The sequence below is a fragment of the Puntigrus tetrazona genome, chromosome 20 (genome assembly GCF_018831695.1).
Source record: "Puntigrus tetrazona isolate hp1 chromosome 20, ASM1883169v1, whole genome shotgun sequence".
Lineage (NCBI taxonomy): Eukaryota > Metazoa > Chordata > Actinopteri > Cypriniformes > Cyprinidae > Puntigrus > Puntigrus tetrazona.
Genome location: NC_056718.1, coordinates 20,543,321 through 20,564,911, shown reverse-complemented (window position 1 = coordinate 20,564,911; position 21,591 = coordinate 20,543,321). Strand labels below are relative to the sequence as shown.

General features: G+C 35.8%; 1 protein-coding gene across 1 annotated transcript in view; it reads right to left on the bottom strand.

Annotated features, from left to right (window-relative positions):
* Positions 1–10,793, bottom strand: part of trdn (triadin) — a 38,041-nt gene extending 27,248 nt beyond the window's left edge. Inside the window, 3 exon segments of the mRNA XM_043219422.1 lie at positions 2,305–2,358; positions 7,337–7,546; positions 10,427–10,793. Of these exon segments, the coding sequence (XP_043075357.1) occupies positions 2,305–2,358; positions 7,337–7,546; positions 10,427–10,442 (280 nt within the window). The 5' untranslated portion in view covers positions 10,443–10,793.
* Between the last annotated feature and the right edge of the window lie 10,798 nt (positions 10,794–21,591).

Genomic DNA, 21,591 nt, shown 5'->3' with positions numbered 1-21,591 from the left:
AGGTGTGTTAAATAAGGAAGACGTGCAAAATGTGAAGAGCCACGGGGTGTCCCCCTGGACTGGAATTGAGAAGCACTGATCTAAACCAGCCGTTTCAACAGTGAAAACCTCCAACCTGTCACGGTCAAAGATCTTTGTCTTTGTCCGTGTAATATCTAGCTCAAAAACAATTACAAGCAAAATACACTACATGGCCAGAAGTATGTGGAGACCTGAATACTCAAATCATATACATTTCAAAATCATGGATTTTCAATAGGAATCAGAGATCAAAGGTCGTTATTGATCTTTGAAATGGAAATTGTTATAACTGTATTTTCCATACTGTTTGTAGTCTATGGAATATATATATATTAAATGTTTATAATATATATGTGTGTGTGGGTGTGTGTAGGATTAAAATGCTTATTTGTTTTTTTTTATACATCATCCTCTTATACTGAGTAGATAAATAAATGTTTTCCAGATCAAAAATACACATTTTCGATTTTGGAGACAATATCTTGATATTGTCACTCTATCATTTCTTTTCTCTTATGTACATTTTTTATTGTTCTTCACTGAGACTTCAGGGGTTGACTGTGTGTTTAAAGGAATATAAAATTTTGTCATTATCTACTGCCATTCTAAACCTGTATTTGGGTGAACTGTCCTTATAATTGTATGCATTTTCCTTTTTGTAATTACATATTTCATAAAAAGCAGGTGTTCACATACTTTTGGTCACTTGCTGTATGAAGCTCTTCCGTTCAGGTTATGTGTATGTGCTATCAACTTTGAATGGCATCTTCAATAAGACAAACGGATGATTTCGGAGTCAAAAGGACTGAACATCCACGTGAGCCAAAACAGCTAGGTGCGTTTGCATATATTATACAGCTACAAATATAAATGCCAAGTCAGGAAAAGTTGTTTTCATTTAGGGAGACTTTTTAGGGTTTTCCTGCTTTCCACTGCCCATCAATAGGAATGCTCATCATATTTCACACATCATCATGTAGTGCCTGTCTGTCTGCAGTTATCAGCAGGCGAACAGCATGACCCGAGTCAAAGCCATTTTACCAGAAGCCATTATGCAGGGGTGACGTGACAGCATGCACAGACTCCAGACTCCTCAGACCTCCATTATAGCCTCTAAACACCCTCATGTTCACTGCTAGAATAAATTAGTATTTGATTATAAAATATGCTGGCAGCCATCTACTATAATCTATAGTAGTTATAAAATTCTCAAGAATGTGTTAAACCCAGCTTGTAAAATTACATTAGATGGGCAGTAAAGTAAAATAATTTTTAGTTTCAAAATATTAAATTATAACACACCCACACACATATATCACATTTAACATATGTATATGTGTATGTTTATAGAAACATAATGTTATAACATAATATTTTGAAACTAAAATAGCTCAAAATAGAAAATAGAGATATACATTATGTATATATATATATATATATATATATATATATATATATATATATATATATATATATATATATATATATATATATATATATATGTGTGTGTAATATGTGTGTGTATGTATACATATATATACATATATATATATATATATATATATATATATATATATATATACACACACACATATATATATACATATATACATATATACATATATATACATACATAATGTATATGTTTCTATATACTGGGCAATAGAGCTATTTTAGTTTCAAAATATTATGTTATAACATTATGTTTCTGAACAACTTTTTTTTCTCAAATTAAATTAGAAAGAAGTCATTATTTTTTGCTAACAAGGTTATAAAATTATAATTTAATTGAGTTGTATTAATAACGCAAGCATATGTTACACTCACTTGAATATTGAATTATAGTTTATATATATATATATATATATATATATATATATATATATATATATATATATATATATTTTTTTTCAATAATTAAATCTTAAAGCCTGTCTTTCATTTACCAAGCAAACCGATTTTGATTTTCTTTTTTTTTTTTTTTTTGTTCACATGCCAATAACTTTTCTTCACGTTAAATTGGTAAGGAATTAATATTTTAAGGGCAAACAAAAATTGCACATCACATTTATAGATCTACAAAAGCATTTACCTTGACATCGAAAAGGGGTTATTTCTCTTAAGAATGCTGTTTGAAGATGCCATTCAAGATTAAATTTACAGTTCGTTTTTGTCTAGTACCTTACAGTGACCTTGGTTTTGGTAGTCATTTAAATAAATACTTCAGATTTTCTGTCTAAGACCACTCTGTATATTTAAGATGTAAGATATAAGATGGCTTGCCTCTAAGGCTGCCTGCTTCCTTTAATGTTTTCCTGACACGGTGTGGCTGAGGTCCTGTTAGGATGAGAAACAGAAGCAGAGGTGTGGGATAGTAACACACACATACTGTACACACACGCTCTCATTGGGTCATCCTCACCGAGGCAGGATAATCAGGGAAATCACACGCATGGCACAAAATCACAGGAAAGGTGTGAAAAGAGACATATCATATTAATCCATGTCACAGCGGTTACAAAAACACTTCGGCTGAGTGAAAAGGAAACCGCTAATATTAACATTTTATGAAAACAATAAACAGGTAGAGGCAGGATACATATATAGCGTGAATGTGTTATGCAAGAGTCTGTATCATAGTCTCTCTTTTTTAGGGCATTTACTGGTTCATGGCAAATTAAATTGTCACACTCTCTCTTTTCTCACGTTTGCTTCTGGCTGCATTGAAATTCTAGGCTCATAACGTAATTGTGACATCTCCTTTACATAGAAATGCTAATGCAATACTGATGAATTCAGTGACATTTGTTTGATTAACTTTTTAACCTACTTTATGGAAATTCAGTATTGCCCTCTAAGCTCTCACACTCAAAACTGACAACATTTGATATTTTTGGGTGCTTGAGTGTGACGTGTAAACTCACAGGAAAGGAAAATTACCAATGAGATTTCTTGAATATCTCTAGCAAGGAATAAGATTCAAATGGGAGCAAATGGATAATTTTGCTTATGTCTCCATATAATCTTACGTGTGACCCTTCTAGCCGTGTCTCTATGGCTGATCAGATTTGCCAAGATAAAATCTCCAAGACCGTATATAATCCTAATGCATTTATAAGTGTTTATGTATGACAACTCTTATTTTTCCTTCTGACACAACATCACAAAGTTGATAACAGATGATTCCAGTAAATCTGCCGAGCTATAACAGATATCCGAACCATATACATTTTCTTCTGAGCAATGCTGCTGAACCATTTAAAACAATATAAGAGACGCGAAGACATATAGATGAAAGTAAAGTGAAGTAATAAACTTTCATGAGGACAACTTGCAGAGAATTCGGTGCAGATATGTGCTGGTTTCAATCTTATTTATGATATAGTAATTTGTCTGCACTTATCCATGCAGATATCATTTGCTTAATTTGGATATTTTGTCCAAACATCCATTTTAGGTATAAAATAAGCATAAGACTTTTTTGAATGAAAATGAAAATTACCCCATTATTCACCTCCAAACCATCCTATATGTATATAACTTTCTTCTTTCAGATAGACACAGTTTGAGTTTTTTATATTTTTTTATTATTCATCCGGAAGTCAGTTCTTTGAAAAAGTTGAAAAATTAAAAAAATAGAAATATTTTTGTTACAAAAACCCATTTTTACAGTGGATATATACAGTTAATGGAGCTTCAAAATAATGGCCACCATCCACCAGCATTGCCAAGCTCAAAGAGCCTGACCGTGATCATCTGAAAGAAGAAAGTTATATACACCTTAGGTGAGGAAATGTTTGGGTGATTCAGTTAAGCTCTGTTGAATGCAACTACCAATATTTTGTCCTTTGGTTCAGTTTGATCAATGTTCTGAGGAACTCTGATGCAGTTTCTTAGAAAGTGAATATATGTATCACTTATGTTGATCTAAGTCGAACTTAGAATTTCATTTTTGCATACGCCAGTCATGTGACTGCGGCTCCAGGAAAAAAGGGACGCCATACTTCTCCACAGGCACGAGGGGAATGATTCCCCACAGAATCTCAGTCACAGAACACAGTGGCCTTTGAGTCCTGTTTTGAAAGGGAGTGAAGCTTCACTCTTCACTCATACTGCACAGTCCTCTGCACTCTACCCCTCTTTCTTAAAGTAAAGGGAACTAGAGACGTTTGGTACCAGTCATGGACTATATGTTTATACACAGTGTTGATTTTAATGGCTTATTGTACATGTGCCATGATTTCCTGAGGCAGTGTCAAAATCTTTATTGTCATCACAGTATTCTTGCCATTCAATGTAATTGGTGGAAATACACGTACTTCTGTGTGTTTTTTTAAATTGTTTTATAGACTGGTGGCTCTCAGCTGGTGATACTAGCGAAAAGAAGACGGACGCCAGCATGAAATGCTACCTTACATTCTTCATCCTAAAAATACATTGATAAAAGCTACACAAGGTAAAAGAAATGTGAATTATTTTTTGGTTTTTAATGGATATTTCTGTTTGCTTCCGTGGTGTAGACATGCTTTCATGTCCATTGTAAAATTTGTTTTTTGAAGCAAAACCAGTTGAGAGCCACCTTATAGACCACCTGTAGGCAAATGGTAAAGACTCTGTAAATGCAAGGCTGTGTTAAGATGGGCCAAAGCGCCAACTTCCTCCCCATGATTCCGCATCACCATTTCTCCAGGCTTAGCTGTGCATTGAGAGGGAAATTAAAGTATATATTCCTTCTCCTGTAAAGAACGTGAGAAATCTGCAACATAGAATACTTCATTAATATTCTACAGGTAAAATATCATTGTTTTGCTCAATGCATTTAATGGAAAAAAGAATCAAATCATTCTGCATGGCAAAGAGGAGTTGCCGTTCAATACCACACAGTTAATAAACGGAGTCACGCTACAGTGCTTTCAAAGCATAGTTATCCATGTTAGAGTAAAATTAATTGATTGAAGTGAATAATTTGAGGCTTATTGAAAGCGATATCGCAAAGTAGGCACCAACACATGGAGGTTGGATATCATAGGGTGGAAGGGAGCAATTGGCACAAAGCTTATTGATGTCATGCTGGCTCAAATAAAATCATGGTTTAAAGTCTCTCTAACGATATACAGTCCACAGTTTGAATTAAAAAAGTTTAGAATATTTTTGTTCTGAGATTCAGGTTATTGGTAATGTCTTTGCTCCATGCGCATAATTTTTTTTCAAAATGGTGTTCATTCCCTGTGTTATTGTAGTTCTGATGAAATCAGTGCCGCAAGCATTTTGATGATGCCATGCTGTTTTATATCAAACCTATACTATGATATGAGGTCTGATTTTATGACGTTTATGATTAACTTAGCCTACATATATATATTTTTTGTAATGGGTAAGAAGATTCTCTTGAGCTAAAAAATAAATTAATGTTGTATTGCAATGAACAGCAACATTTGAAATTACAAACTAACAAAAATAAATAATATATATATATATATATATATATATATATATATATATATATATATATATATACACACACATTTCTTATTATTATAATTATTAATACAATTACTAATATTACTCCTACTGCTAATAATAATAATCTTTTTTTACATTTCTGGAAATACAACTGCATTATTTTACAATGTTTATGCTTAATTTTGAGACCAAAATAAACCATTATTTTATGCACAGGAATATGAAAGATGAACACTTTTGTACATTCTGGTGACACAACACCTTTTTTAATATGCACTTTTAACCATTGCTCCTTAAAAGCAAAAACCTTATTATAATCAACAAATCTAAATATTTCAACGAGATAAATATACTTGAAGCAAATTGGGTATTTCAAAGAATGTATCTTGACCTATTATTATTATTACTACGCCATTTTCAAATGTTTTCTTGTTTTAATCAGAAATATTTATTGAACTCATGTATGCTCAAAACAAGGTTTAGATGCATTCTTTCAAAACCAGTCTGACTTTATTTTTGCTTATGAAGTAAATTTATTTTGTTTTATAGGTGTTTAACATTCTGATTGAGCTTTCTTTGCGGTGCATAAAGAAATATTAATGGCACAGTTGTAGCTTGGCAGAGAAGTGATTGAAGTAAGTGTGAAACCCAGTCAGATGTCTGAAATCGGAAGCAATCACTATTACCATTAAGCACAGCGCAATCTGCTTTTGAAATGCACTTGCAAAATTCACTTTGCCATTATGATAAAGTCAAAGGTGTAGTGTCACACTGAATGGAATGCATGACAGTCTAGAGGAAGTGATGTTGTGTTCATGACAGACAGATTACATGGTTCAGTAAATTTGCATGTCCGAACGAATGTTTGAGATGAGAGTGACAGTTGCTCCCTGTTTGCATGCAGGAAAACACACACACACACACACACACAAAGAAAACTGGCATTAGCACTGAACTGCAGGCAGAGAGTCTTTACCAGGTGGTAAACAGGGGTCGTCACAGTATAATGTATGGGCTTTTTATTGGATGGCAACAGGATGACACATGGTGATGGAAAGGGTGGAAAAAGGAGGGAAACTTATTAGAAATAAGTAAATGTAAATGTGACTCCTAATGTGGGGCGCTGCAATCATGTAGTGAACTACATGATAATGAATGTCTGTTTCGTTTTTGAAATACTTTCAAAAATGGGTTAATGTGTTTGTGTTCTAGAGCTTGTGATGGAATGAATTGTGAATGAGATGACTCTCAGTGACAGTGATAAATCCATCTAAACAATGACAATTTTTCTTTTACCGTTTTAGAGTTCAAAATTGTCATTATGGAACTACTGACACACGAAGAAATAGATGACTGCAACTTCAAGCAATTCAGTAGCATTTTATCATCTTTCTCGCATCAACAATTGATTCTAATGTATCATCAGGTGGTAATACAAGGTAAAATTGTGTCCTACAAGGACTTTTCTCTGACTTCACATAAATGCAGTGGTGGCTGATAGCAGCCCGGCCAACAGGACACCCTATCTATCCTTGTCACTGTCAATGCTATCAGGAACCAGTCAATATCCCTCTCTCCCTCCCGCTCTTTTTAGAAGCCTCGCAAGTTTCCCCTGCGGCAATGCTGATAAACTTCCAGCAAGAAAACAAGCTCGGGGCTTTATCGCATCGTAAAGACTCGTCCAAGCATCCAATTACACCTCAGTCCTGTTTTACTTAAAGCGAGGGTTAATAAATAATATAAAGCTCTCAAATCAGGTAGCCAATAAAATAATCGACTGCTGCGTTCAACATATAGTCTCTTTAGGAAAACTGTCCCAACGAAGGCACCAAGATAAGAGAGCTGAACCTACCTTCAAGACCCTTACTGTCAAGCAGGTCAAACATAATGACCGCCACGGCCGACCAGGTTATGATGAGAGCCAGCACGAGGATCCAGGCCATGGGGGAGCTGAATGTGGTGTACAGGTCATCGGTTAAGGTGCGTTTGGACGAACGTGTGGGATGTGCGCTCAGGTCATTCTTGGTCTCGACTATGGTAGTCGTGATGGTGGAGGACCGCGCTGTAGGGACAGATGGACATTCAGAAATGTATAAATGCAAACAAGACGGGTACAAAACAGGTTAAACTGTAAGAAACCATTCTAATTTCGTTTCAGTTCTAATTCAGTTTGTAGTCAATGGTGGAGTTAACTATGGTCGTGTTAGAGTTCAGATGGTAAGAGTTTAACTGGTTTGAGTCTGATTGTCTTTAATAGTAGTGACAAAGCAGATTAAAATGTACAAAATATCTATTTTGTGTTTCGAAAAAGAGCAGAAATCATACAAGTTTATAATGAGGGTGAATCACTCGAATCAGATGATTGGCTACTAATAAATCTGATATTTTTTTGCCCCCAGAAATAAGGTATCTGCTGTAATAGTTTACAAATATAGATTATTTTGTCTACGTAGAGCATCTACAGGCAAAACTAAAATTATTTTATCTGCACACTTCAATCAGCAAGGAATTAGTTTTAGAAATAAGCTGAAATAGCTTCAATTTCTACAGTGCTTTACACTAATGTCTTGTACATTTTAACACATGAGATAGAAACGATATCTTGTTTTCTTGTCTTTATTGGAAACAAGGGAATCTGTCTACTCTATGCACATATTATTAAAAGTTATCTAGTTCTGTCACGTTGCTCACTCTCTGTGCAGACAGCACATAAGAGTTATAAAGACAAAGACAGCTAGACAGCAGATGAATGTTTGCTTTTTGTCTTTATCTGTGCATTGCCTGGCAGAGAGATTGAATTGAACTTGTTGTCTGTAGATAGGGCGCACATCTGCAATGGCAATGTTTCATCGTTAAAGCATCTCCAAGGCCACATGAGGAATGCTGGCACTGTGTCATCTGTTGGCCGGAGCCCCTTTAAAAGCCTCTTTTCTAAATTGATATAAATTCTTGCAGCAGCTCAGTCTGAATTGCTGCTCAGAGAGTCCAAACATACAGTACACCACACATAACCTTTATGTACACCGCTACATTTACGAGAACCCTTGATTGATCTTTGCCAATGCTGTTGACTTAAATTATGGTAAATGACTGATTCTTGAACAAGCTGTGATTGTGTTTACAGAAATGAATTTGTGGATGATCTATCGTGGATCTGAGCCAAGATCACGGCAGTGGTTCAGTGGTTGGCCCAGAGATCCAACGATTTTCACTGGCTCCACTTTTGCTTGAACAAAATGACGAGTGTTGTGTTCGGGGGTTTGATACAGTACACACGTTACACGCAGGAAGTGTCAGCTGAGACCACCTGTTGCAACTCTTCACATTTGTCCCTGTTGTCAAACTTAGGATTTCATGTCCCATCCAAATGCTGACTCAAGAAACTTTCTGTAGACACCATATGCTTAGCTGCATCTGGTTTGGAGTAACGGTGCATCTTTTTGTGTTATCATGACTTCGCCGTTGCAGCCGTCTACAAGCTCGAGTATCTGATTGTACAGAAACATAAGATCGCAGATAATGTACATAAAAGGCTTAGAAGAAATCTTTCCATGGCAACACAGCGAACGAATGCCACTTCAACTCGCTTTGCACTGTTACCCAAACAGCGACAGTAAGGTGGCACAAACAATGGCCCTTTTCTCATTGCTTTTTTTAATATGAGACCTTGTCCTCCACAGATATGTGTGTGGATATCCATGGAAACTAATCTCAGGTTAGTAAGTGAGAGCTGTTGAGACAATGAAGTCAGCATAAAAAAAAAAAAAAACGCTATTCCCTAAAGTGTCACTTTAAATATGATTTATTCAGGCTGATCTCAGAGACTTTTCGCAGTTTAATCAGAATATCAAATTTACTTTTAAGTCTTTGCAACATTAAGCCATTTCACGCAAGACTGGGGCTCATTTATGCAGGCCCTTGACGTCAATAATTGGCTTTTTTTTTGTAACTCTATCTCAAGTCACTGATAATGACTATAAAAAGGTTTCAAACTTTTTAAACCCATTCCTTCTTTTGGATTGGAAAATGACAGGGTTTCAACATCTTGGGAAAACCTTTGAGAATTTCTAAATCGAAGAGGTAAATGACTCGGCAATCAATGAAAATGTTCTGAAGAGAAACTGGAACTTTAAGTCATGTGGACCACTTTTGTGGCTCCTGAAAAGCTTCAGTCCCCATTGAAGCTTACTGTAACTTTATTCCAAGCTTTTAAAAGTCGTACTATAACTGTACTATAACTGAAGTTGTTGTTCATTGATTATCTTAACAGCTGCTGCTCTTGAGAGAAGTAGTGATGGTTGATTTGTAAAAGTCAATCTTTTTGGTGAGTGATTTATTCATGAATCAATCTAGTCTAAATCTTAAACCAAAATCACTGATTTTCACTGCAGTAACTTGAGAAGAATGCACTAGTAACATGGAACTCCGTTATGGTCCATTTGTGTTCTTTTTATAGCTTCTGTCACCGCTCATTGTAATTTCTTCTGTGGAAATCAAATGATCAAATAATCATCAGGTTGGGAATGGCTTGAGGGTAAGTAAATTACTTCAAGAATTATTTTGAAATGTAAATTATAAATACATTTTGAGCTATCCCTTCAAATACATTTCCTCTCTAGCTGATTGAACTGTATTTCAGTTGATAACGCTACCTTAAAACCCTTAAAAAGCAGCAACAACATCAAAGGCCTGCTTCTAAGGACTACAGATTCCCATAGAGCCATATGATATGGTGTATTTTTAGCAGCTTTCAACCATAAAATACCCTTGCCAAGCAGATGGTTGCTGTCTAAGAGACAGTCAACTTGACTAAGCGTGTAAGTTAAAGTACAATACTTGACTGTATACTGTTAGTAGCAGAATTTACACTATACACTAACATTTGTTTGACTTTTTGTTAAATGCACTTAGAAATGTAACTAGAAAATGAATTTGACAGTACCTTCCATCTCTCTCATGCACTAACAGGCTGAAAACACAATCTCAAGAGTCAATTCCCAGGTCCAGAATAGTTTTCCGATCGAAAGCAGCACAATGGCTCTCTGTGCCTTTCCTGTTAAAGTCCCAATAAAACTTGCGCTTGTGCCAAGGCCCCCTACAAGGAAGCAAAATAAATGGCACCTGTTGCTTAAAGTGGCATAGGAGAAAAAACTATACACTTCCAGCTGGGACCAAGTACCAGCAGGAAGGGAAAAAAACAAGGCTAGGCTGTCAAAAGAGCAAATCAAGCCCTAGGTTGTCCTTATGTTTGTTACCAGCCCATGATGTGTGTGTGGGTCAGGAAACATGGGAGAGAGGGGAGGACTGGTTTCAAGGTAACCTTATCTGTGACTGGACTGTGTGGTTTATTCTTAGAGTCCCCAGCAGCAACGGCATTATGTTTTGCCTTTTTAGGCCAGGGGTGTTACCCCTGAAGAGGAGCTGGGCTGTCATCGGTTGAGTGTGTGCGGAAGGCAATCGCACACAAAAAAACGCATCTCTGAAATGTGTATTTCAGTCTATTTTAGCACCATTTTCGGCTAATTTACATAACGAAATATTGCATGTCATACTTTAAAAGCATGACATGCTGCATACAGATCTCTTTAATGGAGTTTTTTAGCTAAGATTCGGAAGCAGTAGTGAAGTAAATAAATGCATGTGAGAAACGGAGCCCGTGATAAACTCAGGTTAAGCTGTTTACAGTGGCTTGTTAAATATTCATGCAAATCAAGCAAAACCTTTTTCATAAACCGTGCAAATGGAACATTTAGAAAGTTGACCTTTAAAGAGCAAATTGCATTTTATTCTTTCAGCTGTACCTTCCCTATATTTCAGGGAATAGGGAAAAGCTTGAGATGTCAGAACATGAGTGTGCTTTTAGGATTGTATGAAATTGCTTGACAAGCACAGGTTTCTTTCTTAAGTTAAAAGGTCCTTTTAAAACGGCAAACTAGGATGTGACTTTTTTTTTTTTTTTTTTTTTTTTTTTTCAGAAATGGCCAGTAGGCTTTATTTCTTCTTAGCCTTTTTTTTTCTTTGCAGTTGCTAATGATTTATTGAACAATCCTTTAGACATAACCGCAAGTGCTAGAGTTATTTTATTTTCTTATTTTCACAGAAAAATTTACATCTAACTGTTAAAAGATCATTTCTCAACTTCAAATACAGTAGCACAGTATGCTAAAAATTATTTAGAAAAAAGCTACATTTTGAGAAATGTTAAACACTAAAGCATATTAAAATCTGAAATTATACCGAAGCAAATTTGACAAATCACAATCAGCATAAAAAATAGCATCACTGGCCTCAACCAATGATTTGCGTTTATGGACAAAAAAAAAAAAAAAAGCCAAATATTAGCAAAGCGTTACCACTGAAAATGCCCATTTTTTGTTTTATTCCTTTTATTAGTAGACCCATATTCATGAAGACAAACTTGCATCTTTAGTCCCATCCCTTTGGAGCATAGTGTACAACAGAAGCTTTGCATTTCTCACCCACTCATCTGCATTGCTGTCGTAGTCAGTCAACCCTTTTGCAGGTCAAGATGAAACATGTAGGTCTGATGAAATCGGGTGCAATGAGGAGGAAAAATGACTGACATTGTGATGCGAATCACGGGTGTTTTTTTCCTATGTGCGTGTGTTTGTGTGTGCGTGCGGAGCCCACGCTGGGAGAAGGTTGACGCAGACACATTCTGTCCTGTTTAGTGCGCCGCTATGTCACCTCAGGGTTCAATCCTGGCTCGTCGTCTCTGAACAGCTATCACATAAAAGACACTGCGATGACATCTGTGACCTTCTTATCTCACAATAGCAGGGTTTTATATCAGCTAGATTTACATCTAAATGCTGCATCTCTGAATAGCTTCTCAAGTCCCTGAAATGAGACAAGACTTTGCCAAGGGTCTGAATAAACTATCTGTATCTCTATCTATGGTGCAAAGGCGAGGAAAAAAAAAGCATTATGTTTTGCAGACGGCTCAATCAGCAGTGTTCTGAATGCCATGCTAAAAGTGGAAGCTGGATAACTAGACGTGGCGTTAAATAAGCAAAACAGCCAATTTTAAGATTAGGAACAGATGAAGGTTCAGTTGTTTTTAAGGAAGGGAGCTGAGAATAATTTAATAGTTTTGGATCAGTTTCCTCTGACAGATTGCAGTTTCCTCACCGTTTCATTAACTTTTCTTTTGTTTCACTAAAAAGTACAGAATTTGTTCGGACTACACTTTTTTTTTTTATCCACTAAAAAGAGCTGATCGGATTATGTTTGTTGCCCTCCGAAATGCTTTCAAGAAACCTCAAACCGCTTTTAGAGGCCGTCTGGTGCCGCATTCCAGATGAAACTGGACAAGTGTAAATTAGGGCTCGTAATTTAATGCATTAATTGGGTTAAATAATTAAGGTGAAAAATGATGTGTTAAAATGAGCTATTAACACATTTATCACACTTGCCCTGCCCCAGACCTACGTGGACCATCTGACATTTCACACGGTTGATTAATGATAAACATGATGCAATGTAACTGTGTGATTAAACCTAGAGAACATAGTTAGAATGCCCCTAAAATTTAAGTACAACATTATATATAACAGTTCAGGAAGTAAAAAGTTAATATTGTGTTATTTTAGGCACAGGGTTGTTCGGTCTACACTCTTTAATTTCCTAATGCATGTTTTGATTGAATTGGATGAACCATTTGTAGCGTTGAACCAATGTCTTACACCTTGTCCTGACTACAAGAGAACCAACAACAACGACGCCGCAATGCTACAGAATAAATCAAATATTACACACAAAATTATATTTCAACTCAAATTAGACCCATTTAACTTTGAATAAGGCACACGATCACCTGAGATTATCCGATGTCTTTGTTTGTATGCTGTTGTTCCAGCCATGACATCGCGGTAATATATGCCGTTTGTAAAATAGACATTTTGCGTGTCGCCGTCGAGGCTAGTTACAACAAAAACTGCGAATTAACATGGAAAAGATTTTATTTTGTGTTGCGGCGTCGCTTCACGTGTAGTAAGGACACAGACGTGTTGGATTTGAAGCGTCACTGCATAGACCGGTCGTGTAGTACATTAAAATACCGCAAGAGCAATTCAAGAGCATAAGGAGTCATCTGCTCTCTGTAGCTCCTGCTGTACTTTGATGTCATATACTGATCGATCTGATGGTAACGATCCACTTCAAGTCGAACAAGCCTAATAATTCAATGGACCATTTATAAAGAACCACTTACTTCACTCCTGATTGAATCAGCTTTTTGAACAAATCAAATGAATGAATACAAGACCAGATGACTTAATCAACATTTACCACCACCTACTGGCAGTTTTAGTTCATTATTTAGAGTATCATTTCAATTTCATATATTGAATATAAAATGAATTATTAAAGGCATAGTTCACCCACCTAAACATGACAATTGTGGCATCATTTACTCACCCTCATGGTCCAAAGGTGTATATGCAATACATTTTATCAAACAATATATTTCTTTTGAGTCTGTCTGATGATTTACATAAGTGACTTTTATCTTTTGGGAATAAATTCTCAGCCAAATTAGATTTTAATCGCATACTAGCGCTATAGTGTAAATGCGTTTGGTTGTTGAAAACACATATGTGAATTTTATTTCTTCCAAAATGGCTATATGACATGCAATAGCCAGGAATGACAGCACTAATGCAGCACTCATTGTTTTGGATGAGTAGCTGAGTATTTCTTTAGCAAGCCGAAGCACAAACTACCGTAAATGAAATGGAAAGCAAGATGCAGGCACCCGACACAATCATCTTCAGTAAATCTCTCCTATTGCAGTCTCTGATCTTGAAATTAGCTGATAATTAATAAAACGCAGCCGTTATCTGTTACTTTTGATGATCCCAACTAGGGATGGGTGCTATAACCAAAATCTCGATATAGTTTTTTTTTATATATTAAAATTATACCATAGAATTATACCATAATACCATACCATAATCCTTGTCACCACTGCCAATATTAAATTTAATATAAGCCTAAAAAAATCAAGCTCAACTGAAGATTAATATACAGTGAGAAAATAAGGATGAAAATGAAAGTGGCACGCGTACAGCTCTGTTGCTTGTCTGCTGTGTGTTTCAGCGGCTTAAAATCAGCTGTTTTAAAAGTGCAGGGAAACTATAGCCATTTTAGTTTGTTCCTTTCAATATACATCATCATATCACACAGCCCTCTTAAATGTGTATATTTTTATAGCACAGAAATTGAAGATCTATTTTTTGAATAAATTTTGAAAAATAAATATTTGTGCTGCATGCTTTTGAATAAGTAGTGCAGAAAACATGTCATTTACTTCTGGTATTTTTATGTCAATGGAACCTGTTCTGGATAAGAACTTGTATTCAAGGGGCTGTAAAATGGCTGTAATGACTTAACAAAATCAGTACTCCATGCAGAACTAGAAACTGCTGAGCAATATGATGTAATCACAGCAAATCGCAGGATCTCTGATGTAAATCTGTGTGAAACTAGATGTTGGACCAGTGAGATTTTGTGGACGTGGCTACCTAGAGTGGTAATAGAGGCAAAAAATCTGATTTATATTTTCCAGGTTCATGATTGGGTAAATTTTGGGAACGTGTTAAGGGTGATACAGTATCAGTGATATAAAACGGATAACTAGTCAACAGCCTGCTGCTAACGGTGTTTATTCGAAAAGCACTGTGAAAGATATGCAGATTCGTTTTGTTATTTTTTACGTCATCTCAGTCTTTGGTCTGTGAAATTAAAAATAAAAAATAAAAAAGGAACAACCATAAAAGAGCTGATGAGTCTATAATGATGAAAAATCCGGCAAAGTAGCCAAATTCTTTCCATCCATGAATGGTTTTAAAGAACTAATTTAGAAAAGAAATGGCTTTTTGTGAGCCATACAAATGCAGTTTCTGGAAAGAGAAAGCAATAAACCAGCAGGTTGTGAAACAAAAATGTGATGCATAAACTTGTCTATAAAAACAAAGCATTCACTTTTATAGCATTCCCTGTTTGACAACCAAGTATTTTACAATTGTCAGCCGAGACAACAACGCACTCCAAATCATTTCATTTCATTGAGTAGGTAAAACTAGTATTACTGACCTGGCATGATACAGATTTGGGCCGCTTCATTGGAAAATAATCCTTCAGCACAGGCAGAAACTTAAAGAAGCGTTCGTCTCCTTAATAGACGTCAGGTTTTGTTCCTTCTCACATGGTGAGATCTGTAGCTGTTGGTGAGAGGAAGCAGACCCAGCAGTAAAGGATCGGACAAAACTGCATCTTAATGGGTAATTTAAAAGAACTGCTGATGAAGTCATTAATACTTAAAGACAGTCTGTCTGGAGTGCAATAGCAAGCAGCGCTAAATGACCATAATGGGAGGAGAGGTCAGACCCTGATTCAAATGCTTTTGGAGAACAGGAATTCGAGGGGAGAAAAGAACAAAAATAGGCCTAATGGGCTCTGTCATTGTATTTCACAGGGAGGGGTGTTATGGATGTTATGAGTGCATCAAACCCCTGTTATGCCATGCCAAACCCAATCATAATTTAGTCCTGTCAGCTCTAACCGGCCATCTGGATGCTCGCCGTACTAGACAAGAAAAGAGCCATAAACAAGGAAGAAAATAGGTAACACAGAGCAAACTGAGCCTCTGCTTTAATGGGAGTATTGATGGAATCGTAATATATGAATAAGGATGTCTTTTGGGGGGCTGAGACCTTCTTCTAGAGCTGTTCATAGTCATAAAAGCGGGAAGAGAATTAGCATTATTGAGCCGTGGGTTTCTTTCTAGAGGTTTGAATGGGTTTTTAGCGTAGCGGTTTTCGGTTTAATAAATGAAATGGGTCTGTGGTCAACATTACTTGAAGAGGCTTTAACATTATGTGGTTAAATTATACCTGTCACGCCTCATACGTTAATTGTTAATAAAACTGTGTTTTAAAAACCAGATGCTACATTCACATCGCACATTACGTTATTGTTATTTTTATGAGAAATTAATGATTTCATTCAGATGCATTTAAGGGACAGTTCACCAAAAAATGAAAATTCTGTCATTAATTACTCAGCCTCACGTTGTTCATCTTCTGAACACAAAGTAGGATATTTTTGATGCATCCTCTATTCCATAATTGTTCTCATGAACAATTCATAAGTATTTTATGAGGTGACTATTTCGTATTGATCTGTAAGACCTCACTCGTACGATTTACTGTGATTTGTCTAAAACCTCAATGACGGGTAGGTTTAAGGGCCGGGTTAGATTTAGGTCATTTGTACAAATTCAAATGAATTGGCAACTTGTAAAATACAATTTAGCACAAACGTAATAAATTTGCACGAGTAAGGTCTTAAAATATATATGAAGTGCAGTGAGATTGGGCTGGGAGGTCGGTAAAATACTCCATGTGATATCAAGGTTTCATCCGTAATTTTACAAAGCTACAAGTTTACTGTTTGTGCACAAAGAAAAAAAAAACGACTTCTTGTTGTTTTAGGAGTATGCACTGAACGTGAACAGCGTAAGCTTTTCTGTGTACACTGCGGCTTGTGGAATTTTTTTAATGTTCAGATCAAAGTGCAAACAACGTAGAAAACATATCCATATGTAACATATGCTGTGTACCTTCTACCTATATGCTGTATATTTTATGGTGCTATGGCGATGTGGATGAGACTATTGTTGAATAGTTTGTTTTTTTTTTCTTTCTTTTTTGCACAAAAAGTATTCTTGTAGCTATGGGTAGGTTTGAGAGCTTTATCTCTATTTGTGTTCAGAGGTAACGGAGGTCATTTTCATTTTTGGGTGAACTATCCCTTTAAATTGATCAATAGTGATAGAAACACATTTATGGTGTTGCAGAAAAATCATAAAAAAAATGTTTCGTAAGAGCTATTAAGCAGCACTGTTTTTGTCACTGATAATAAGAAGAAATGATCCTTGAGCACCAAATCAGCATATTGGAATAATCTTTGCCATCACTGTAATAAATTACATTTTGAAATATGTTAAAAAGATGATTGTTTTTGTCACACAGTATTGCTGTTTTTACTCTGTGTTTTCTCTTTTCTTATTTTGCCTGAGTTCTTTGTTGACCCTGAAACAACATTGGGATCAAACCATTTTGTAGTTTTAGTTTTAGGCTTACAATCAGTGTTTGGTGCTTGTACATCAGTATCATTATTAAATGTGATTGTAGGCATTACTCATGGGTAAGGTAAGGTTTAGGTGTTATATGGACTAAACTTTTGGATTAAAATGTTTTTCTAGGCTCAACGAAATGTGTTCTGATCAGTTTACTAAAGCTTACACTAAAATTTGGATGAGGAGATGTTGGATGAACAGTAGCTGCAAAGTAAACAAAATGCAGTAGAGGCCTTTATGATGTGTTTTATATTTAACATTATGAAAAAATTGAAATAGAGTTTTAGGCATTTTAATGAACGAGATGACAAATATGTAAGGCTGGTCTAACAGTGACAAATAGTAGATAAAATATTACAGATCAGACTAGTTTAGCAAAAAGGAACAGCGAATGGCATTAAATTGATAGACGAGATTCATATGGATTACTTCTGGGTTATTGTGATGCTTTTATCCATTTGGACTCCCACTGGCATCCATTCATTACAGATTTCAGTTGCTGAGCAAATGATGTAATGCTGCATTTCTCCAAATCTGTTCCAATAACTAAACAAACTATACGACTACGTTTCGGATGGCCTGAGGTTGAGTAAATTGTCAGCAAATGTATTATTTATTTCATTAATTTATTCATTTTTAGCTGATCTATTCCTTGCATCACCCACATAAGCACCATAGTTCAACGTGCAATTTTAAAACTGAACCCATTTATTCATTTTTTTTTAATAATTCATACTCCGCTTAATTGAAATTATAAATATAGTGTCCCTAATTTTACCCATATCACTTTAATATGTTTAGGAAGACCATTACAGCTTCAGCTACAGCCTTCTTGGTCTAATCATAGAGCAGTTTAAGTAATCAGGTTGTAATGAATGACATTTAATAGGAAAAAGTAACCTTTTATCTTTTCTCTGGGCTTCAATCTAGTAATGCCGGTCTCATCCACAGCACCAATCCATAAAAGCCCATCCTAAAAGCTAGCCGGATATTGATAGTGACTCAGCTGGGATTGCTCCTGCTGGCTAAATTGCAAACGTTCCATCATTGTAAAGTCCACAATATTATTGGAGTTGTATAAAGATTTGGCCATGCGACATGCTCTTTGGCAACATATCCTCCGAAATGAATGCAGCCCAATACCGTTGGATGTGTTCATGTGTAATTAGAGTTGACAGGGCTGCAACATCCCATATTAAAGTGCTGGCATCCCAACGCACCACTGATTCCCACTCAAGGAAAGTACAGTCGGACTCCTGAAGCACAGCTGCTGCGGTCCTTTTTCAGATACTGTACCATCAATTAAAAACCCTGCATTGCAGACGTTCTTCTGGCATTCAAAGCTTTCCGCTAAAAGGCCCCACTAAGAGCATCACAATGAAAGCTCAACCAATCTCTCTCAAGTTCACCGGAAGCTATCGGTGTAGAAGCAGATGTGGAGGCCTTGGGATAAAAAAATACGCTGAAAAACATTAGGCTGTACATGCGCACTTTAAACGTGTAGGATAGTCGCAGAGGTTGTGTTAACGGCATCATTCGCTGGTAATGTGTAACGTCTGGGGTGATAGGTCAACTGTGTTTGTAGGACGAATGCTTAACGAATAGATTTAGATTTACAGCTTGACTGTTAACGTAATAACTCGCTTAAAGATAACAATTATATAAATGAATATTATCGGAATGCATTTTACTGGAAAGTACAATTTTAGAATTCTGACTTTAAAATGAAAATATCTCTTGGTGATTTCTAAATCAAAGCAAATGCATTTAACTCATATCATATGTTCTGAACCTATGTGCAATTTTCTTTTTCTTCAGGAAAGTTGAACATTTGGACAGTAAAACTTTTTTTTTAAAGTAAAAATTACTTTAAAACTGCCATAAAATAGTTGCCAACTGTAATTGTTTACCAGCCCTTTTTAAAGGAGAAAATTGTTTTAATTTTAGGGTGAAGAGTTCAACTTCTCACAGTTATTCAGCTCCTCTTGATTGCTCTGTGGATTGCTTCACATAAACAGCAACTTGCATCACTTGCAAACTTTGATCAAACAATCTGTCGCAGTGCAACAAACAAACTGGGGGCAGGAAATTATCATCAATATCTGATGGCCTTCTGGAATGCAGGTTTTAAATGATTAAAACTGGCAGTGAGCTGCAGAAGCGCTGTGGGTTTCCTAACACAGCAACAGTCATTGTGTGATGTGTTTATCTCATGCCAAGACACTGCGTGCTGAACACAATTCATCCGTGGTGCATGTGTGAAAATAACTTTTAATTCTTCTCCTTGCGTTTCAAACTTTACTGTATAATTGTGTGTAGTGTTTTCAAAAAGGAGCGCGTGGCCCAGGTGGACACGTTATGCTCTGAGGTAAGTATTCAATGGAGAAAAAAAATATAATCAGCTCATTTCAACTGGCATTTAAATGGCCTGACATATAATAGATGGCAGTGTTTAATGCAGATTTGCTGACATGTTATCCTACATCCACAAGGGGGCACTGAAACACCCAGAGGGGCCAATCACTGGCTTATTAAAAAATTAATTGAACAGCCCTTCTGCAGGCTGTTATTGAACACCTCATTATTGGAGCTTATGTAATCAACTCTCAGTGTTACACTTGTTAAGACATACCAACAGGTAGCGTAAAGCAAAGAGTGTTTGTTAACAGTAGCTTTGTGAACTAATTACCTTTAATATGCTGCAATCACTCATGCTTGTAGTTGCAGTGTGTTTAAAACAGAAAGTTATTTTAGGTCATTTACAAACCTACAGAATGTGTGTTCAATGGAAGGAAAAAAAAGGTTGTGAGACAGACTATTTAATTATATATATATATATATATATATATATATATATATATATATATATATATATATATATATATATATATAGTATATTCTATTGAACACTCATTATATATGGGTGTGTGTGTTAATTCATGTAATTTTTTTTAATAAAAATATCTATTACATTTATTTAATGTGCATAATGATTTGTAAATTTCTTTAGCCCTTAGCTGAACCCATTGCAGCTCAAAAACATCTATTTAGCATGGCAACCATCTGCTAATGTGTCACAAGTCTTTTATAAAAACTCCATCTCTGTTAACAAATGATAGTATTGCTATTAAGTCTGCTACAAAGTTATTAGAGTCTTCGAAGTGAGATGGAACAATTGAGCATGTGAGCATATGTTGTTTTGCAGCAGAGTCACCCTATAAACGCATTCGTAGCCACAGCGACTGTCGGATCAGTCTTTTAAATCTGTGAAATAACCATTGTTTTATTTAAATGATACAATGCAGCTTTAACATCCACAGTTCAGCCTGTCAACGAGAGCGTTTTTTAAGGCGCAAAGGTACCTTTGAAAGAATAATGTCCTGATATTTCACTGTTAGGCAGGTGGAAATCCGGTTATAGCATGCTGATGGAATAAGAGCAGATCAAATAAAACATTCAGGAGAACCCAAAGTTCAACCTCACTAAAGCACAAAGCAGGAAAGTGCATCTGTCTGGTGTCCAATTTGAAGTGATAGAAGTCAGGGATCTGCAGTAGCTCATGAATTTTTAAAGGATCAATATCTCCCCATACAGCTGCTACAGATGCGCAGTCGTATTCTTTAATGGTTCGCCTCAGTTTGCCCAATCTAGATTAAGATTTGAGAACGCTATCAGATATAAACAGTGTGACACTTTCAGGCGGATAATTAAAATGTTGTGATGTGAATTAAATCAAATCAAATCATAGATATGAATCGAAGACCACTACGTCTTTAAGAGTTATAATGACTTTTAATGGAACGAAGAATAAAAATGCATGCCAGAAAAATTAAATGCTACAATATTCATATATGGCATGTTAAAAAAGTTTTTTTGTTTTTTTTTGTCATGTGCAGAGGTTAATGGCTCACATTTCCTCCGGATCTACAACAGTTTGCCTGCTT